We start from the raw sequence: 19781 nt of genomic DNA, 5'->3' as shown, positions 1-19781 counted from the left end.
GCAGAAGATACACAGCTCTACATTACGGTGTGTAATCAGGTGTGCTATACAAATAAACTTTTTTTTGTGTTTGCCTCAGAACAGAAAAGCCACAATAACCGGTAACAACTGTTTTGGAATGCAGTTCATCAGTGAGGTTTAAAGAGTATTTTGTGTTTTTGCCCATACATTTTAAGGGGGCTGTAATTACACAATACAAGAGACTTTAAGATGATGTGTCAAATATTTGAAGTGATATGGAACATATACTAGCATACCAAAAATAAATAAATAAATAAATAAACATTTTGTGTAACAGTGCAATGATTTTTGCCAGTCATTTCAGAAATATTTTAGAGAGATTCATTACATAGATAAGATATTTGGTTCAGGTTAGGGACGTTGCTGGCCAATCAAGAACAGGAACACCATGGTCATTGAACCAGCTGTTGGTACCTTCGGCAGTGTGGACAGGTGAAGATGTACCGACTTCAGTCTCAGTCCACTCCTTGTAAAGGTGGTTTTCCATATTGTTGAGGCATCTTTTCCCACCACATTTCTTCCTTCCACTCAATTTTCCACTCAATACGCTTGGATACAGAACTCCAAACAACTACCTTCTTCAGCAATGGCCTTTTTGTCTCTTACCCTCCTTGTGAAGGGTGTCGATGGACATCTGTCCAGTCAGCAGTCTTCCCCATGATTGTGTTGGCTACTGCCCCAGAGGGAGAGACCATTTAAAGGCTCAGTAAACCTTAGCAGCTGTTTGGAGTCCATTAGCTGATTAGGGTGGGACACCTTGGAGTTTCCAATAATGAACTTGTTCAATAGTATTCTAATTTCCTGAGACTGATCATCTGTAAGCCAAGAAATAAAGACTTAAAATATTATATGTGTAATGATTCTATATAGTGTATGGGTTTCACTTTCTGTAATGACAAAATATGGGACTTTAACGCGATATTCAAAACAATTTTTTGCGATGAACTGATACGCTAGTGGCATAATGGAAGAATTGCTTACCCACAGTAGAGCTCATTTTATTGTAGTAGTGTCCTGTGCAGTAGTGCTGGATGAAGGAGGTCTTACCCACCCCCAGAGTTACCCAGAAATACCCCCTTGAACACTCGCTGTGGACTGACAAGTCTGCTCTAAAATCAAGTAAAAAAAGCCCAAACTTGACACTTTTCTTGGTCTAGTCTTATATCTGTTTGAGGGACTATTAAAGACTCTCCCACCTGAGTTTGCAATCGTTCAACATTTTCACCCATGACTGTACACGACGTTAGGCGTGTCTCGGATGAATCTGTGACCTCTTTCGTATCGGTCAGCTCCAACGCAGCAGAATTGCTCAGCAGTCTTCAGCATCAACACACAAAAGAAAAAAAAAAAACTGATCTGGGCTGCCTCGTTATTCTAAAAATGAGAAATGTAAGCGTTCAGGCATACAAACCTTCTCCCTGGCTTGTCTTGCAGTAAGTAGTTGCTTAAAACTGACCCTCTCTTCTGCAGAGACTTGGTGATGTTTGGATTCTAAAAGACCATTTGGACAGTGAAGTAAAAGAAATGAGTAACAATTGGATTTTGAAGCTGTAAAACAATCCTGAATATTTTCTTTAGTGTGAGCAATAAAACAATTTTTAAAAACCATGAAAGTTTTCTGTGTTGCGAAACAAACTGCTTTGCACATTTAAAAAGAGGAAACGGAGTCAAAAAAAAAAAGATACTTTTACTCTGCTGCAAAATAATTTTTCAACATTTATTTTCCAACAATACACTTTTTTTATATAAATTATGTTAATGAAAAAAAAATACAACATCATGTGCTCAAAGACACGTACTTGAATGGAAATTAAACAGGATAAGAAATTTACTTACAAACAAGTCAGAGTTTACTATCCATCAACTTTCTTACAGTGAACATTTTGACACGGTGTGACAAATATTAAGCCATTTTAATTTTACTTGTTGGGTTCCACAAGGCAACGCAAAAATAACTTTTCTGCACGTTGACACAGGAGAGTAAACGTCCAAGTACAAGCCTTCGCTTCACTGACCATTTCCACAGAAAACTTAGCGGATCATTAAATCATTAGTAGCAGCTGCCCGTTTGAGTAATCATTGTCCAGAGGATGGAGGAAAGCGTAGCAGTTTTCCAAGACTGGGCTTAGGTTGGGTAAACCTGCCGAGTCCAAGGGGTACAAGGGTCCTCGCTGAAGTAATAAGGTAACGGCGAGGGGGAAAGGACAGAGTGTCGATGACTAACCATCTTAAGTGTATGCTGGGCATCTTTCTCATCTCGCAGCCTTCTGTTCATATCCCTAAAAGAAAGAAAGAAAGAAAAAAGTTGTAAAGACGTGGCTAATATGGAGAGAAATTGTTATCAAAATGATTGCTTAGTGAAATATCTGTGATAATCCATTCCAAAACAATCAGTTTAACCCCTCGGTCAAAAAGAAAGAAAAAGAAAGTCTTTTGGGTTTGGTTACAAGATTATCACTTAAATCAATGCGAATAAAAAAAAATAAATTTAATTGTTCAATTTGTACCAATGTTACAGGTTGATTTCAATAAATAAAAACTCAGAACAATATCATTCAAGTGTTTATTTCTATCAGCTTTAAATATGATGGCTTACGGCCGATGAAACCCCAAGATTCTGTTTGTCAGTAGAATAGGATTTTGAAGAACAGCAATAAAAACAATATAAGCTTTGTGGTCTACTCAATCATGAGGAAGGCTGCTGAACTGACAGCTGTCCTGCTGGCAGTCTTTGACATTTTACCAAGACGTTAGGCCGCAAAGGATATTTGTTAAATAAGCTGGCTACTTGAAAAGTTCTCTATCCGAGCATATGGAGCGGGGAACATGTAGTTAATATCTTTTGCCTCATCCATGGTGGAATCAAGAAGCAAATTTTGATGGCGTTAAAGATTTTTCGCTGCAGTGGTATTTTTTTGGCTTTGCGTACTTATACAGGCAGAGGCTGCTCTGCCAATAAAGGGAGCTTTATGCTTGACCAAGTTGGAGCTCCTTTCTGCGGGACAACTCTGCAAAAGCACCCCATCGCTCCCCCCGGGTACTTTATAAAGAAAGATGGGCGGACAGCAGGGAATGGCAGACAGCCGCTGCCTTGTACTGCATGAGGTGGATGGATGGATGGACACTTTAGAGACAAAACAACAGCTTTCAGTGTGAAATGAGAGAAAAACTCAATAAATCCTGATGCAGCACGTCTGGGTATATAAAGCTGAAATCTCCTTTTTCCTTTTTTTTAACCCTTCAAGCGTGGTTCAGGCGTGTTTGAAAATAATAAAATTATATTTCGGTTTGACCCACTCTGTTCATAGTGGTCCCCAATATGAATATCGTCGCTCTTCAGTTATTCTGGACTGCCTTGCAGAAAACCTTCTGATTTCTCCTCACCCCACTGAAAAGAGGGGCATTCACTAAAACAGGGTTTGAACCTGGTCTTCAAATGAGCGGCGAAAACCCAGGCTGAAAAAAACAAAAAACAAAAACTGCTCCTGAAACACTCGAAAGTGAGCGAAGCCATGAGATGGGCGGCCAACACCAGCTAGTGGAACTGGGGCTTAACAGTCTCCTGGAATCTCCTCCATGCTCTTGATACTGTGATGGCATGTGTTGATGACGCGTCCTATTAGACTGCCTGTAAAACCTTTGTAAGGTCCAGGTATCATCTCATGCTACGATAGTGACACTGACTCTGGTCAAATGCAAAACCATTGAAAAACGGTCTAAAAAAAAAAAAAAAAAGTAGGGAAAATTATCTGTGGTCTCCACCTGCGAAGTCATTCCAATTCCATTGTTTGCCATAGAGCGCCCCTGTTAATTTCATTAATACCAGATCTGCTGCTGATTTAACCTGATCAATATTCCAGGAGTTTAACGGACTTTATATAATACTCTAAAAAGCATTCTAATTTTTTTAGTAGTGTATTTTGGAGCAACCATATTAAACCATTTTACTTTTACCCAGTTCCTGGTCAAACACAGTCGATCACCCCCCCCCCCCCACACACACAGATTTTAAACCTGTTTGGATAAAACCTTTACTGAACTTACCTTAATATCTCAAGTTGTCTCAAGAGACTTTCCTTTTCCTTTTTGATGTTTCTTGATACCCTCGTTATGTTTCTACAGTTACACAAATAAAAAAAAAAAAGAGCTTATGAATAACCAGTCTGCAAATTATTAACAAATAAACTAGAAGTTATCAGCTCTCCTGAAAATAAAAAACAGGTCGCCTGAAAACTGGCTGACTGCCAAAAAACAAGGCCAAAAGTCGTAAAACGCTAAATTCCTCTGCACTAAATATTGTTAAATAAACATTTACATTTGTTGACAGAATTTCAGACACACGAGCAAGCCTTTACACTTGAACCTTAAGCGTTTCTCTTCAGATTTAATACGCTCTGCTGCTGACCTCTGTCGAGCCACCTGCTCCTGGGTGTCGCTGGCCTGCAGCAGGCTGAGCTGATGCAGGGCAGACTGCAGCCGCTCTCTGCTGCTCTCCACCTGCTCCTGCAGCTGGCTGTTGAGGCTCCGCAGCTGCCGGTTCTGCTCCCTCATGTTGGTTTGCTCGCAACTCAGCGTTCGGATTCTGGTCTCGAGCTGAAGGCGAAAAGGTCGAGCTGCGTGAACGCAAACACTTCACAGAGATACTGGTCACCACCACCACCGGGATGCCCACCTCTTTCTGTTTGTTTATCGTGTTCTCCAACTCCTGCTCCCGCATCCTCAGCTCCTCCTCAAGCCGTTGCCCTCTCTGCTTTTCCTTAATGCTGTCCTTCATGTCAAAATGGAAGGAAATAATAAACGCGAATACAATTATGCCATTTTGCTGAATAGGACAATGGTTGAACCTTCCAACAAATACGATCCTCCATATTCATTTCTACTTCTAGTGGAAAATGTGCAAAAAGCCTTAAAGATTATGCTTTTTTTTTAATGGTAACGGCACAATCCCTGACAGAAAACTGAAACAAAAGAAGTTTAATTTGAGTAAAATGATTCAGTAAGAGGATTAATAAAATTAATTACCAATAATTCCCATTTTCCTGGGATATAAATAAGAAGAGAAAGAGCTCATTTTGGCTTAGCCACTCTTCAAAATAGGAAAGATAACAAGCACTTCCAGTAATGCAGATGTGCACGAGGGGGATAGTAACAAAAGTAAGCCGACCCAAAAATTGAATTTGAGAACTACCTTTTGGGTCACCAAATCTCTGTAACAATCATATTTTAAGACTTTTGAGCACATCTTTACCAGGAATGCCACTACTTGTGCAGGGCACTGTATACTTGTACCTGAGCAACCCATTTCTCTTTTTCCTCCCTGATCTGGCTTTCCATCTCTTCATATATGGATCGGACCATCTTGTCATGTTCGCTCTCCCTTCTGAAAGCACAAGTTAAAAAAAGTAGCTCACTCCAAACGTCTTTCATATAAAAGCGAGGAGCATTTAAGCAGCAGGGTGGAAGCAGCCCACCTGCAAAGAGCTTGTTCCAGGGCGTCTCTCTCTCTGATGGCGTCCTGCAGGTGGGACACGGCGTGGACCAAGAGAGCCTCCAGGGCATTGAGCAGCTCTGGGCTGTCTCTCTGGAGCTCACACCACAGGGAGAAAAGCTCCTGGTGGCTGTTTAAAAATACAAAACCATGCACTCAACACGTCTATGAAACAAAATCGGTAAATGACAAATCTAAGAAATAAAATGTCCTATGTTAGGAGCTCAAAGTTTGGGGTTTCCTTCATAATCACTAGCAATATAGCTTAACTCGATCCATCTACAGACTAATGACAGCAAGTACAGCAGCAATTTAAACAGATTGAAAGTTTAAATTGCTTTATAATGTACAGATGGAAAAAAAATTGCAATTTCAGTCATAAAAATGCCTCTGTTTATTTTTACAACAATCCTACAAATATAATGAAAATCTTAAACATTTTCCTGATGCTTTAGAAATTAAGAACCATGGACAAACTCCACAGCACACGGTTCACATCATATTCATAATCATTAGCTAAAAGTGCTGCTGCTCAAAGCCAAACCCCACTCCCTCTCTTCTCAGAGCCGGTGCATCTAGTAGTCGTGACCTTTTCTAACTGGGGGACAATGTCATCAACACTCTGCAAGTAAAATGCCTTACTCTTTGAAAATCTTGTCAGCGCCGAGCTCCATTAGTATGTTCACAAATCTGGCTGCGGTGGGGTCCTGGGACCAGTCCACTTCTTCCCTCTCTGCCTTCGCTCCGTCTGGGCTGAGCTCACTCGTTTCATCCAGGCCCATCAGTTCACCTGAGCCAAGGAGAAACCAGACGGCGCGTGTAATGACGAGTGCTTTGCATACGTATCCACACCCCTTAAAACGTTCCCCCCTCTGTTGTGTTACAATCACAAACACCAGGGTATTTTATGCGATAGACCAACGTAATGTACTGTACGGTTGCCAAGTGGAAGGAAAATGATGCATGTTTTTTTTTTTGTTAACAAATGAAAATCTGAAAAGTTTGAAATGCATCTGTATCCTTTTACTGTTATCTGCAACAAAAAAAAAAATTACCAAGACATGGCCTTCAAGCTAAATTGACAGTCCAACCAAGGATTAATCAGAGAAGCAGTCTGAAGGCCCCCCTTGCTAACTCTGGAGGAGCTGCAGAGATCCACCACTTGTGCGGGAGGATTTGTGGACACCGCAACTATAAGCGTTGTGCTTATATATGCACTGCGTATATAATTACAGCACCTGCTTCCAAACATGTGGAACAAGGCAGTCTGGTTTGAGGAGACGGAAATGTACCTTTTTGGCCTACTTGCAAAATGCTATTCTTGGCAAAAATAAATAAATAATAAATAACGCAGCAAATCACTCTGAACAAACCATTCGCCTTGTGAAGCATGGCGGTGGGAAGGCTCATCATGCTGTGGGGATGCTTTTCTTCAGGCGGGACAAAAAAAAAAAAAGAAAAAAAGGTCAGAGTTGATGGAAATATGGACTGAGCTAAGTAGAGGACAAACTTTGAATAAAGGCTGTTCGAAGCAGCAGAACACTCGACTAGCAGGGCAGAGGTTCACCTTCCAGCAAGATGGGACAAAACGCAGAGCTACAGTGGATTAGATTGTAGCATATTCATGTGATGGAATGAGCCCGTCGACGTCCAGACCTGAAACTAACTGGGAATCTGCACCAAAAAGACCTGAAAAATCAACGTCCCAGTCTGACTGAGCTTGAGCCATTTTGCGAAACGAAAAGGGCCTGATTTTAAGTCAGGAGCCTTCAACGCTGCTCGAGACGCAACCAGATATTGTGATCTTTTACAGTTCTAAATGTTTATTGAATATTGTTTGTACAGCACTTTTACGCAGCTGCTGTTGTCGTTTCAAAGTGCTTTATAAATAAAGCAGCAGTAGAAAAGACCGCTGCTGGTATTGCAGTGAAAGGTGGCTCTGCAAAAATACTGACCCAGGGAGGCTGAACACAAATAACCCAACCCCACACTTATTTTTATGTATATTTTTTCTTCCCCTTCACAATGACGCACTACTTTATGTTTGTCTGTCACGTGTGAAAAAGTCAAAAAAGGGTATCGATATTTTTTAATTTTTTTTGCCAGGCACTGTATCGGACAAACAAGCTCTGCTTCGTTTCCCAATCCCTGCACGCTCACCGAGTCCGGTTTTGAACTCAACAGGAGTGAGGAATCCGTTGTTCTCGCGGTCCAGACTTTCAAACACAGTCTCCAGCTGTTCCGGCGAGAGTGGCAGCTCGCCCTCCAACCTCTGACGAGAGAATCCGAAGACATAAAGCTCAACGCTTTAAAGTTGGCCTTACATGTTGCCGCACTGCCAAACTGGCTGCCCTACCTGCATGTCTCGTTTGGTGATGAACCCTTTCCCCTCTTTGTCACACAGGACAAACAGCTCTTTGGCCTTGCCCAGGGTCTCTGCCTGTGGACTCGGCGGCTCTCTGGCCCGCGGCGAAGCCAGAGGACTACGTCTTTGACCCGGCCTGGGGCTGCTAGAGGGTAGGCTCCGTAGTCTGGGGCTTATGGGGACCGCCTCGCCGCTGCCCTGTCCCACCAGCACTTCTCCATCGTTCAGCCACATAGACATTCCTGTAAAGACAAGAAAGATGGATAAATGAGCCCCGTCGTCATGTCTGATCAATATCTGGACCACAAAAGAGGACTTTAACTTTTCCGAGGAACTGGAACCAATGTCGTTTTGGTATGACAGTGTGAAATGCTGCCTTAAATAGTAGGAAAGCACCTGTGAGGCTACTCCTTTGTTAAACACAAGGTGCAGAGCAAACCGTGACCGCGTGCAAAGCTACCACCACAGGCTGTCAAGTCCTCCCCACGCAACATTTCATAACACTTTCACACATCCTTTATCACGGCGCTTTTTGTTGTGGGAATTACTCCTTCATATTTATGGTCAAATTATCAATCCAAGGTGTGTCAGGAGGATCATATATGGCCTTCACAGAGTCCCGGGCCGGCTGTCCTCCCTGAAAGCACAGCAGGATGTGTGTTAGATTAAAAAACAGGATGGTGTCACATGAGGAGAATTGTGCGTTCTTGAAGGGGAGGGCAGAGAGCAAGGGGAGAGGAGATGCAAATTAAACATTTGCAGTTGTTTGCATTGTCAAAGCTGCCACAATTACAAGCAGATTTGACTCTAAAACACTGTGGGTTGGGAAATAGCCTTGATATATCCACATGTAATTTTCCATTACATGAATTTAGATAGATTTTCGCCCCAATAAGACATAAATTTACATAATCCCTAAATTATTATAAAGCTAACAGAATATTTTTATGTATTTTTAAACAGCCACCATATTTTTATTTTATGGACTTTCTTGTATTGGATGGATGAACGAACAAACTGAACTGAAGTCAAGCTCGGTATTGGAGAACATGCCTCGACCTTTTTCACCGTCTGTATCATGCTTCTCTGCTATCAGTGAAAACATAAAACCAAAACGCTGATAGTGGTTGTAAATTATCTTGGTGGTGGCTTGGGAAGTCTTCAAAACTAAAGGATATAGTACACCAGATAAGAGACTTGTGTCAACAGTGGGTTTTAGAGATTTAGTGTCAGGACAAGCCAGCCACACCAAAGTTCATATTAACTCCAATAGACACCATTTAGCAATGGCTACAAACCAAGCTCTCACATCTAGGTATATATATATATATATATATATATATATATATATATAAGGGAGTGATCAAAGTCAGTAACAGAGTGGCAGAAATTGTTATGCGTAACTATGTGGGTCCACTTTGAACATATGTTCCCAAAATGACTGGAACACTCGTGGAAAAAGAGATCGACCGAAGTGCAAATGGGTTTGAAATAGCATGAAATCGTTTTACAACTTATTAAAAGTGTCCAAACATGAGTTAAATGAAATGCATTAAATTCACGATTAGAGCAACGTTTTTAACCTGAGGAAACTAAACCCGCCACAATGAGACATTAAAGATTCATTAAGACAGAAACCCCCTACAAAGACTGCAGTTTACTGCGATCTAGCGGGAAAAAAAGAGAGATCAGAATTAGTATTTCTAAGTGACACCTGTTACCGAGTTGTTGAGAAGTTGCGCGGAGTCGAAGAAAGTCTGATTACTCACCTGCAGCAGCCGCTTTACTACAGTCCGCCACTATTTGACCACTCACCTCTGTTATTCTCTCAGGTAATCATCTCAACCGCTAGGGGGCGAGCGCGTGTTTTATATCCTTACCGTAATGTTTGCTGTAGCCTGGAAGCTGGGATCGGTTGCTAGTTTTGTGACCGTGGGAGGAGTAAAAGACAAGCATAATTTTTGTCCAATCATTTATAAACGTATGTGAGTATGCATATTAATGTATATAGTTTGACGTGTATGTTTTATGCAAAACCTCTTTATACAATAATTTATGATTACAATCACTTATTTTTGCTAAGGAGCACATAATGATAGCTTTTTTTTTAGACCGTTTTATACACTTTCTTTGAAATGTAGACTTTTACATACATTGCACATACATGTGTTTAGTGGAATAACCTCTATAAATTGGGTCTGACGTTTTGGGACTTCTTACACAAGCTCTCACAATACTTTGCTCAGATTTTGGCCCATTCCTGCACACAGAACACCAGGATAGGATTTTTTTTATTATTTTCCATGGAGTAGCATTTTACTGGGTATAATTTCAAGTAAAATTTTTTTGTTGTTTACATCTTGATTAATCAATAAATAGCTATCAGTTGTGGCTCACTGTGTACATTTGGGTACTATAATAAGCAATTACGGGCCTATATTTAAGATAACCTTTTTGTCAAAGATCCTCGATAAACCAGTTTATCTATACATTAACTCATTTTGATGAAACATAAATTAATCTTTATTTGCAAGCTGAACTTTTCAGTCGTGTTTCACAAATGCAACTAAAAGGAAAGCGTTGGTATTACGGGATTTTAGTGTGTTCAAAAATTTACCATACTGATTGGTACTCCATGGAACTGGTACTGTGCCAGACTGCATCAGGCAGACTGAGACTTTGTTTTTTTGGGCGGTGATAAATGTGGGCAAACAAACAACAATAAAATGAGGGATCCCTCATGGCTCCATTCTCTGGCCAGTTTTATTCAACATCTATCTCATATGTTCCGCAAAGCTGCTTCTCCTGGCTGAGCCCAGAAGCACACAAATTGATACATCTGTTTCCCAACATCACCGCAGTCCGATAATTGATAAAGGCATTTATGGTCATGGGACTAAATAGGCCTCCATTCCATACCTCCTGGTTAGAGATGAACCATGTAGACCCACCAGGTCACATCAGCGTTCCCAGGACCAGAACTAAACAAGGTGAGGAAGCATTTAATTTCCAAAAAAAAGGTAAAAAACAAAGCAACTGGACTTGTTTGCTTTGTTTTTTACTTTTTTTTTTTTTGGAATGATCATGACCTGGATGACTGAGAATCTTCACCAGCATAAGCATTTAATTTGTAAAAGTGGGAGACGTGTTGAAATGTTTGGCTCCTTTAAGTATAAGGACTAAAAACATTATTGTAAGTAGTAATATTAATATAATAATAATAATAATAATAATAATAATAATAATAATAATAATAATAATAATAATAATAATAATAATAATAATAATAAATGTGATGTTTAGATCTTTAATTCAATTATTGTCTTTTATTTAGGTTTCCATTGCTTTACTTTTCTGTGGCGCTGTAAATTAACGTGCACTCCCTTTCCTGTCATTACGGTAGAAAGGAAGCGTTACCATGGATTTGCGGAAATGCCTGCCTTACTGCTGAAAAGGGCTGGGGATGCGTTGAGATTTCGGCGTTTTGGGGAGGAAAAAAAGTAGAGAGACGTGAAATGCAAAGCTGCTGTTACTTCCGGTGAGTAGCCTGTGGCCATTAAAAACAAAAACAAAAAAGCACTGCTTGTGTAACAGTTGCTGTAGGAGTAAAAGGTGTGTAGATTATGTACGAGACCACACATTTATCCGTCTCCGAGATTATCCGCCACCAGAACAAAACAGCGCCAGACCCTCGTAATTACGGAGGGGGGAATGAAAGCAGACGGAAGAGAACAGCAACAAAACAAGAGATTGTCGTGGCGCCCGCGTAAATTTAGTTCGCTCAGTCAGAGCTATAATCCCAGCGGCGACCTCTCCACATGGCTGCCTGTGTAACAGCGCGCTGACCTTACATGGATGGGTTTACTTCTAATTTAGCCGTCTGAGGCAGGGGAGCTCTTACATCAACTCGTCGTGGCGGCAGCGGCGGAGATTTCCACCGACCCAGGATGTCATCCTCCGCGGGACGTTTTGCTTCTCCCTGTTTACAACCTCTGTTTGTTTCCTCGCAGGTGATGCATTCAGGGGGCTTCTCCACGCGAAGGACGTCGTCACACGGGATCAAACATGCTCAAGGACCAGGATTCCGCTGATAGTTTGGACGGACTTGTGTCCTCCTGACCGGCATCCAAATGAACTCTTTTTGACTGTGTGTAACCCCCCAATGGACTGTTTTATTGAAGCACGCAAAAGGTTCGCGCTGACAGACGAGATCTCGTCCCCGAGAGCGTGAAGAACATCAGCCAGAGGGAAAGGTGGACAGTGAAGATCAGGTGAAAGATGCTCCAGACTGGGAACTACTCCCTGGTGCTGCTGATCCAGCTGGTCCTGTTGGCCTATGACCTCTTCGTTAACTCCTTCAGTGAACTTCTGAGGGGAGCTCCTGTCATCCAGCTTGTGCTTTTCATGTAAGTCAAAGAATATGCCGAGATACACATTATTATTGTTATTATAAGTCATCTAATTACAGTTAACCACTGGTAGATAGCAGAAATGCACCGATCAGGCTTACTCGGGCCAACACTTACTTTTGGCATGAGGTCTGAGCTAACGGCTCCAATTTTGAATTAGAAATGACGGATTCACATAATCCTCATTTGTGCACGAAAGTACATACTTTGACCCTCAAAGAGCAAAAGCTTCTTATAAGCTGTCAGTTTGACACCTTTTGATAAACCCAAACAGCAAAAAATCAATCAATTAGTAAATAATAAAAAAAAATCATTCTATAAATCAGGATTTGTAATGCAAATACAAATTAGCCAATCAAGGGAATGTGGCAATCTGATTGTTGCATCTCCGGTAAATATAGTTGAAACTGAAATCCTTTAAAGCTAAAGAGTAAGACGATATTGATTACCTCTACAATGTGATTTTGAAACGATTGTGTACCAAGGTTAGTACTGGAACAAAGAATCGTGCAGAATTACGACCCTCCCCCACCTGTTGCTGCAGGTTCAGTGGTTGAAGGGATTGCCCACAGGAAAAACACACTCTGCTGTTCAGAAATACTTGAAAAGCACAGTCAGCCGTGGCGTTAAGATTAAAGTAGCCCCCCCCCCTCCCCCCATCACTCTTATTAAACCAGAAGGCTCTACCCAGACACGTAGCCCGACTAACATCAGCTTATTGTTGACTTTCTATATAAAGAGCAGGAGAGCAAAACAATGGATTATTCTGTACAAAAAGCACTGCTTAATTTTGTGACCTTCCCCCCCGCTGATGTTGTTTACTTGTCAACAAAACAGTAAGAAATGAACACCGTAGATTACATAATTGAGTAACGTTACTGCGGTTGTCACACAGGGTTACCTCGCCGTGAGAGTTTCATAACAGCTCACTCCTGTTTTATACATAAGAGACACAAGAAAAGGTGGAGAAAATAAAAAATGTACCACTTTAACCTGGCCGTTTCTTGAATAGATCAAATTAAAGCTTTGCTTATTGTTTTTAGCTATAGCTTTCATAAATTGGGACTAATTAACGGTTTTACTTTAGTTGACAAGGTACCTGGTCCTAGCAGCTGAAATGAAAGAAAACTCTGAAATGCTCCATGTTTTACATCCTCTAGAAGTAATGTTTTTTTGGCTATAGATGCATTGGTAATCTTTCAGAAGGTTATTATTAGAGAATAGCACTCCTTGTTTAAATCAGGTGACCTGTTTCTTCTTCTCGCCTTTTTAAAGAGGTTATCGTCTCTGATGAACCATTAAAAAAAAAAAAAACATTGTGTTTGCAGCATCCAGGACATCGGCATCTTGTTCAACGTCATCATCATCCTCCTGATGATGTTCAACACCTACGTGTTCCAGGTCGGCCTCGTGTCGGTGCTGCTGGGCAGATTCAGGGCTCTGCTCGTTTTCTCCGCACTCTACCTGACCCTCAGCATCTGCTTCCACTGCTGGGTGCTGGTACGCTGAAACTCAGAAATGAAGACGATGTCTGTCGGCGTTGGGTGTAACACGCTGACAGTGTACGGTGTTGTGGAAAAAGTGTTTGCCCTCTCACAGATCCCTTCTGTTTTGGCTTTTCTTTCCCCCTCCCACGTTTCAAACCAGGTGAACTTCATTATCAGACAGCAAAAACCAGAGTAAGCCCAAAGAGCAGTTTTAGCATGCCAATTTCATTCATTAAGGAGAGGAACCAACTGAACCAACGATTATTTAATTTCCCATTGAGATTAATAAAGTTTATTGAATCAAATTATCCTGCGACAGACTGGCGACTTGTCCAGGGCGTACCCCGCCACTCGCCCATTTAAATGCTGGAGATAAGCACCAGCAACCCCTCGTGACACCATGAGGGATAAACCGGATGGATGGAATCAAATTATCCACATTTAGTCGGAATAGGGCTGGACGATAATTCAATAACGATATATATATATATGGATCAATAGACGTATATCAGTGATAGAAAAAGGGGTCAATACAAACTTCAATAAAATAAAAGTTTTCCTTCCGTTTACATTCTAGCCATGTAGGTTAATATTACAGTTGTTACATCCTCCCAGCCAATCACAACACAGAGCCAGGAACGCTCCGTCACCAAGCCCCGCCCCCTTCAAAGAGTTCAGAGAGCATGGCTTTTTTTCTTTTTTTGGTAAAAATGTGGTTGGAAAAAATGGTTGTTTTCAATATATGTTTTCAATTTGTTTGATAATTATCAATATGATTTTTATTTTATCGATATGCTTTTTTTCCCTATATCGTCCAGCCCTAAGTCAGAAAGATGAGTCCAGTTTCCCATGCTAAGCCCATACAGACTTGTCCAATCGAGGAATCACTGGAACGAAACCTGTCTGATCACATGGAAGTAGGCTGAAGGGTCTAGAAAAAGCAACCCCTAACCTCCAATATGCGACCCCGGTAGACAGCGAGTTACCAAGGGGTGACCGGCCTTGTTATGGTGCATCCTCGACTTGTCCAGATAAGATCAGTGCTTATTATTCACAAATAAAAATGGCATCTAAGGAAGAGGTTCAAAGCTAAAACCTCTGTTGACCAAAAAAACAACAAGAAGTCCCGTCTCACATTACCTAGAAAAAAAAATACTCTTTTGGGTAAAAAATGCCCCCGCAGCTATTTAAAAGACTCAAGGTGGCAGCCGTAGTCGCGCAGCCAGTTGTAGGGGTTAGGATGCAATTCCTTTTCCAATTTGCAATTTTAAGGTTGCTTTATATCGCTTTTTTGACCTCATCAAATGAATTCGCCGTTGAAAAACCACCTCTGAGGGGGCAAATACATTTTCCTGGCCCTGTGCGATGGCTGTGCATTCCAGATGTTTTGTCTCTTTGCCCCTAGAACCTGCGTTGGCTCGAGTCAAACCGCTTCGTGTGGACGGATGGCCTCCTGGCTCTGTTCGTGTTCCAGAGAACAGGTAATCAACCCGGGAGAAGAAAACCTCTCTGCCACGGTTTACCGTGGGCTCTTACTTACGCCTCGCGTCTGTTTCCAGCGGCTGTGTTGTACTACTACCTATACAAGCGCACAGCGGAGCACATGGGGGACCCGAGGCTGTACGAGGACTCCATGTGGCTGCGGGATCAGTTTACCAGAGCTCGTCAGTGACAACGGCACACAGTGCTGACGGGGAACACTGAGGGCTCCCCGTGGGAACCGCCTCCTGACCAGACAGGGCAGGATTCCCTACATGGGGACGCGTTGGACTGTAAGGGAACAGAGGCCGAGCTCTCAAACCGTTAGTGAATGACTCTGCGCGCGTTACCTGGCTCCTCATACTGAGGCAGACAGGCGCTTAAATGGTTTACACTGGCAGGCGAGCCAAGGAGGGCACATGTAGTGTAGTATTAATCAGGATTGAGCCTGTTAATCTTTGTGGCCTTTGTAAAAAAAAACGATCTGCCACACACTTACTGCTGATGAAAGCGTGGTAAAAGTTTGGCCTGCCTTCACGTAATTCCCTGTTTTGTACCCATCAAGTCAAATCGGAAGCTGTAGCGCTAGTCCAGTTGGTGATTTATTTTATTTTTATCCCCTTAAAAGCAATCAGATGTTTTTGCCTTATTAGCGCGTTAGTATGTGCTGTTTACATGTTGAGAATGAGTTAAACAAGCCAATTTCTTATGTGAATTCTGTTTATTTGAATTGTCTTCACTGTTTTTTTTTTTATCATTAAATAATCCTCATCTAATTACGGTGTAATCCTTCATTAGTAGACAAGTCAGTATTATCCTAGACGCAAGGTGAAGCAGGTTGCCCTATTTTTAACCCAAAGATTAATCAGGGATTGAGGTTTTAAAGGGCCGCTAGTGAAACGCACCACAAATAGCCTCTAGTGGAACAAAATAACTAGCTATTCTTAGTTTGGTTAAAGCTGCAAGGCTGCTCAGGACAGGTAATGGCAGTGTTACAAAATTGTTACCCCTGCCTTGCAGATGTCTTATACCTATGTCCAGTTATAATCACAAACCTCCTGTTTTTATGGGGGTTTCACCTGACAAACTCGTGTACAATTGTGAAGTTTTTTGTTTTACAAATGAAAATGTGAAAAGATTGGCCGTGATTAAATTCTGTGATCAAGACGAATGTCTTAAGAGGCTCGTCAGTGCAATAATTGTACATCTAAAGGTAGGATCTTCTTCACCAACGCTGAGATTAAAGCCTCCATGCTGGAAGTCAGACCAGGGCCTTTCTGCACGGTTTCCATGTTCTCTGGTTGCTCCAGCTTCCGCCAACAGTCTAAAAACATCCATGTTGGGTAAATATCGGATTCAACGAGAATTTGCTGTGATGAAAACCACTCCATTGTAGCTCATGAATGTTTATGGGGTCATTGTCCTGCTGAAAGGTGAATCTCTATCCTAGCCTTTAACAGATTTTCTTCCAGGATTGCTCTGTATTAAGCTCCACCGATCAACTTGGACCGGCTTCTTTGCCCCAGCTGAAGCATCCTCTCACCACTATGTGTTCCTGCGGGGCAGCAACCCCAGAACCACTGTTTTCCATGCCGAAACTTTACATTTTGATCTGAAAAGAGCGCTGTCTTTCATGTTTGCTGTATCCCCTGTATGTCTTGTGGGAAACGTTAAACGTCAAATGGCTTTCCTCTTGCTACTCCTCCACAAATGATTGATTTTGCAGTGAATGACTGAAAGTGATCCTATCAAAAGATTTTCATACCTGAACTCTGATTTTGTGATATTCTTCGTTTGGATGGACAGCCACGTCCTGGTAGGTTTATATCTGCCATTCTCAGATGCTAAGTTTTAACAGTGCGTCGTTGCATGCCCAAAACTTGGCTGATTGCTTTGTAACCTAACCCAACTTTACTTCTAACCTGTCTGGTTTGTTATTTGGTCTTCATGATGCTGTTTGTTCACAAATGCTCAAACCACTGAGGCCTTCAGCGAACAGATGGATTAACAGATTAATTCACACACAAGTGGACTACTTTATATTTAAGTCTCGCTGGATCTTATTTAGGGGTATTAAGAGTAAATGAGACTGAACCCAAATACCGACCACACTTCCCAGACTTTTATTTGCAAAACAATTTGATTATCTCTTCCACTCTTGTTTGTCTCTCACATAAAATCCCAATGAAATGCACTGCCATCTGTGGTTTGTGACAAAGTGGAGTAGTTCAACGGGTGTGAATACTTTTGCGACAGTACACACACACACAAAAAAAGTGGAATAATCACTGATCAGGTTTAAAGAATGACACCATAGTTTCTATAAATCCCCTTTACTTGTGAAATGAAATCCAGAGTCCGTGTGATTCAAAAACATATTGTCAGTGCCATTAAATTAGAATCTGGTGTCGTGTCGGATGTCCTCTGTCCCATACGGCCATCGGAATGTGTAACGTTCTTTTAGCCCAGCCACCTAAAACGGCAGGAAAACAGAGAGAAATGCAGTTAAAAGTTGTGCTTTTGCAACATAAGATCTATCGAGGACGTTGAACGTACCTTTATACATAGATGCCAACCCACAGCAGTAAGAAAAGCACACCAAAGCCCATGAAAAGTGAAGCCACCAGGGAGATCAGCAGCTCCTTGTAGACGTCCCGTGTGTACTTTGTCGATGTTACTTCATAACTGATGAAAAGTTCAGGTAAACTCAGACAGACATACACACTAATCTATCTATCTATCTATCTATATACACACACACACACACACACACACACACACACACACACACACACACACACACACACACACACACACACACACACACACACACACATAATCTTCTCTCAGCTTAATTTGCTTTGGAACACTTGGCTGTAGATTATATGACCTAAACTCTCCTGTTTTCTGAGACATATGATCTCGATGTTATCCATAAAGATTATTCAAAGATCTTTTTAAGGAAATTATTACTTTTAACTAGGGATGCACCGATATGAAAATATGGGCTGATATCAACATTGTTGATATGGTCAATAATGGATATGCTCCCTTACCTTTTTGAAACCGTTACTGCGTCTCTGCTTTGTGTTTTACGCGCCACTATCCTGTTCTGCATCCCCATCACATGCTGGGACAAACACTACAAGCAGCTGATGGTCAGGCAGGCCCCATCTCTTTCTATTTATTTATTTTTTTAAACTCGATCAACGCATTATTTCTCATTGGCTTTCAACGCAGAGTGAGGTAATATCTGCGTCTTAATATTGCACTTTTGCCTTGTATTTGTTGTGTTTTTGATTTCTTTTGCACATTTGTTTGACTGTTTTTTTTTTTTTTTTTTATTGTACAGCACTTCGGTCAGCCACTATGTTTTATTTTAGAAATAAATATGGTATGACCAACCCCCTCCTCTAGCACCTTTAAAACACATATGCAAAGAGCAAAAAGATGACCAAACACTGGTTATTGTTATCTGGTCCATCCAGGTATGTTAAATGGGTACCAATGTTAATGCCCATGTATCATGCATCATTAGAAGAGTTACTAGCTGCAAGCTAATAAATTTAGCAGAAAAGGTAAGTTGCCTTATATGGTCCATCCCCTGACCTAAGAGTGTCATTAGAAAACAAAGAGCTTAATTTAACCATAACTATATTATTTACCTCTTTCAGTTCAAAACAATACAATGACTTACGATTGGTGAAAACAATTTCAGACTATTTTTATTTTATTTTTTTAACTCGAGTAAGTGTATTGCTGCTAACAGTGTGAGGTGCTGTCGCAGAACCAGTGGAAGGATACACGAAGAACCAGGCTGTGAAGAACATGCCGATCGCCAGCAGCACCACAGTGAGGTGGGGGAACACCGCTGGGTTCACCGGGCTGGTGTATCTGGTCATGGCCTCCAGTTCCTGCAGCCACAGCAAACAGATGACCCACACACTTAGAACACGTACCCGGGTGGCACAACATACACAAAAAAAGCTGTGAGGGGGGTTAAATAGTGATGCTAATAAACTCAAGGCAGCACAACGACTCGTCCAGCAACGTTTACATGCTTGCTAGCTACTCCTTCTCACAGACAAAGCATCTGTAGACTAGAAACCAGCGTGTCGTGTAAAGACGAACCTATCAATACGCAATAATATTGCACATAAATCTGCAATATTATATAAACAGAATTAATCTGAGTAATTCGTTACCATTTTGTAGAGAAGCGAGATTCCCACAGCTACCGTTCCAGATAAATAAGGCCACGTACTGGTTACTTCTTCCGGGTTTTTTTTCTTCACGCGCTGGTGACGTCAAGACGTTTATCCTTTCACGAAAACTAGTCTGTTGAAATCTGTGCTGTAAACATTGTTCTTTGCTATTTTTGTTTGTTGCACTTTATAGTTTGTACCACTGATTCGCTGTGAAGTAAATATTACGTAGTCTGGTATAATATAATGTGTTCCACCTGAAAGACAAGGGTTTGTCTTTTAGTAATGATGAATGATTGACTGCCATCTAGTGGACAGAATGAGCAG

At 41.4% G+C, this 19781-nt stretch overlaps 3 protein-coding genes across 3 annotated transcripts; 1 reads left to right on the top strand and 2 right to left on the bottom strand.

Annotated features, from left to right (window-relative positions):
• Positions 1–1756: 1756 nt before the first annotated feature.
• LOC105928149 (EF-hand calcium-binding domain-containing protein 4A) lies at positions 1757–9672 on the bottom strand. The gene is made up of 10 exons (XM_036148967.1): positions 9596–9672; positions 7866–8116; positions 7670–7781; positions 6152–6299; positions 5493–5639; positions 5311–5401; positions 4694–4789; positions 4427–4614; positions 4066–4137; positions 1757–2300 (listed from the first exon to the last, which is right to left on the bottom strand). Exons 2-10 carry the CDS (start codon positions 8112–8114, stop codon positions 2147–2149), a joined length of 1257 nt encoding a protein of 418 aa, XP_036004860.1. The 5' UTR covers positions 8115–8116; positions 9596–9672; the 3' UTR covers positions 1757–2146.
• Positions 9673–11255: 1583 nt separating this feature from the next.
• Positions 11256–16025, top strand: tmem138 (transmembrane protein 138). Its single transcript, XM_021318031.2, has 5 exons — positions 11256–11412; positions 11885–12280; positions 13612–13783; positions 15176–15251; positions 15330–16025. Exons 2-5 carry the CDS (start codon positions 12153–12155, stop codon positions 15440–15442), a joined length of 489 nt encoding a protein of 162 aa, XP_021173706.2. The 5' UTR covers positions 11256–11412; positions 11885–12152; the 3' UTR covers positions 15443–16025.
• A 1324-nt stretch (positions 16026–17349) lies between these two features.
• On the bottom strand, positions 17350–19563 carry LOC105928200 (transmembrane protein 258). Its single transcript, XM_012865351.3, has 4 exons — positions 19455–19563; positions 19054–19163; positions 17806–17934; positions 17350–17722 (listed from the first exon to the last, which is right to left on the bottom strand). The coding sequence occupies exons 1-3, from the start codon at positions 19455–19457 to the stop codon at positions 17808–17810; spliced, it is 240 nt and encodes a 79-aa protein (XP_012720805.1). The 5' UTR covers positions 19458–19563; the 3' UTR covers positions 17350–17722; positions 17806–17807.
• Positions 19564–19781: the final 218 nt, after the last annotated feature.

Source organism: Fundulus heteroclitus, chromosome 2, assembly GCF_011125445.2.
Source record: "Fundulus heteroclitus isolate FHET01 chromosome 2, MU-UCD_Fhet_4.1, whole genome shotgun sequence".
NCBI lineage: Eukaryota > Metazoa > Chordata > Actinopteri > Cyprinodontiformes > Fundulidae > Fundulus > Fundulus heteroclitus.
The sequence above is the reverse complement of the archived record's forward strand: the minus strand, read 5'-3'. Positions and strand labels throughout refer to the sequence as shown.

Excerpts from the sequence above, each read along its gene's own strand:
- LOC105928149 (XM_036148967.1), bottom strand. The coding sequence starts at position 8,114 with ATGTCTATGTGGCTGAACGATGGAGAAGTGCTGGTGGGACAGGGCAGC. Across the intron at positions 5,402-5,492 it reads CTGGAACAAGCTCTTTGCAG|AAGGGAGAGCGAACATGACA; the intron begins GTGGGCTGCTTC and ends TTGTGCTTTCAG. Across the intron at positions 4,138-4,426 it reads GAGCAGGTGGCTCGACAGAG|AAACATAACGAGGGTATCAA; the intron begins GTCAGCAGCAGA and ends GTGTAACTGTAG.
- LOC105928200 (XM_012865351.3), bottom strand. Across the intron at positions 17,935-19,053 it reads TTCACAGCCTGGTTCTTCGT|TTATGAAGTAACATCGACAA; the intron begins GTATCCTTCCAC and ends ACTTTTCATCAG.
- tmem138 (XM_021318031.2), top strand. The coding sequence starts at position 12,153 with ATGCTCCAGACTGGGAACTACTCCCTGGTGCTGCTGATCCAGCTGGTC. Across the intron at positions 12,281-13,611 it reads ATCCAGCTTGTGCTTTTCAT|CATCCAGGACATCGGCATCT; the intron begins GTAAGTCAAAGA and ends TTGTGTTTGCAG. Across the intron at positions 15,252-15,329 it reads GTTCGTGTTCCAGAGAACAG|CGGCTGTGTTGTACTACTAC; the intron begins GTAATCAACCCG and ends GTCTGTTTCCAG.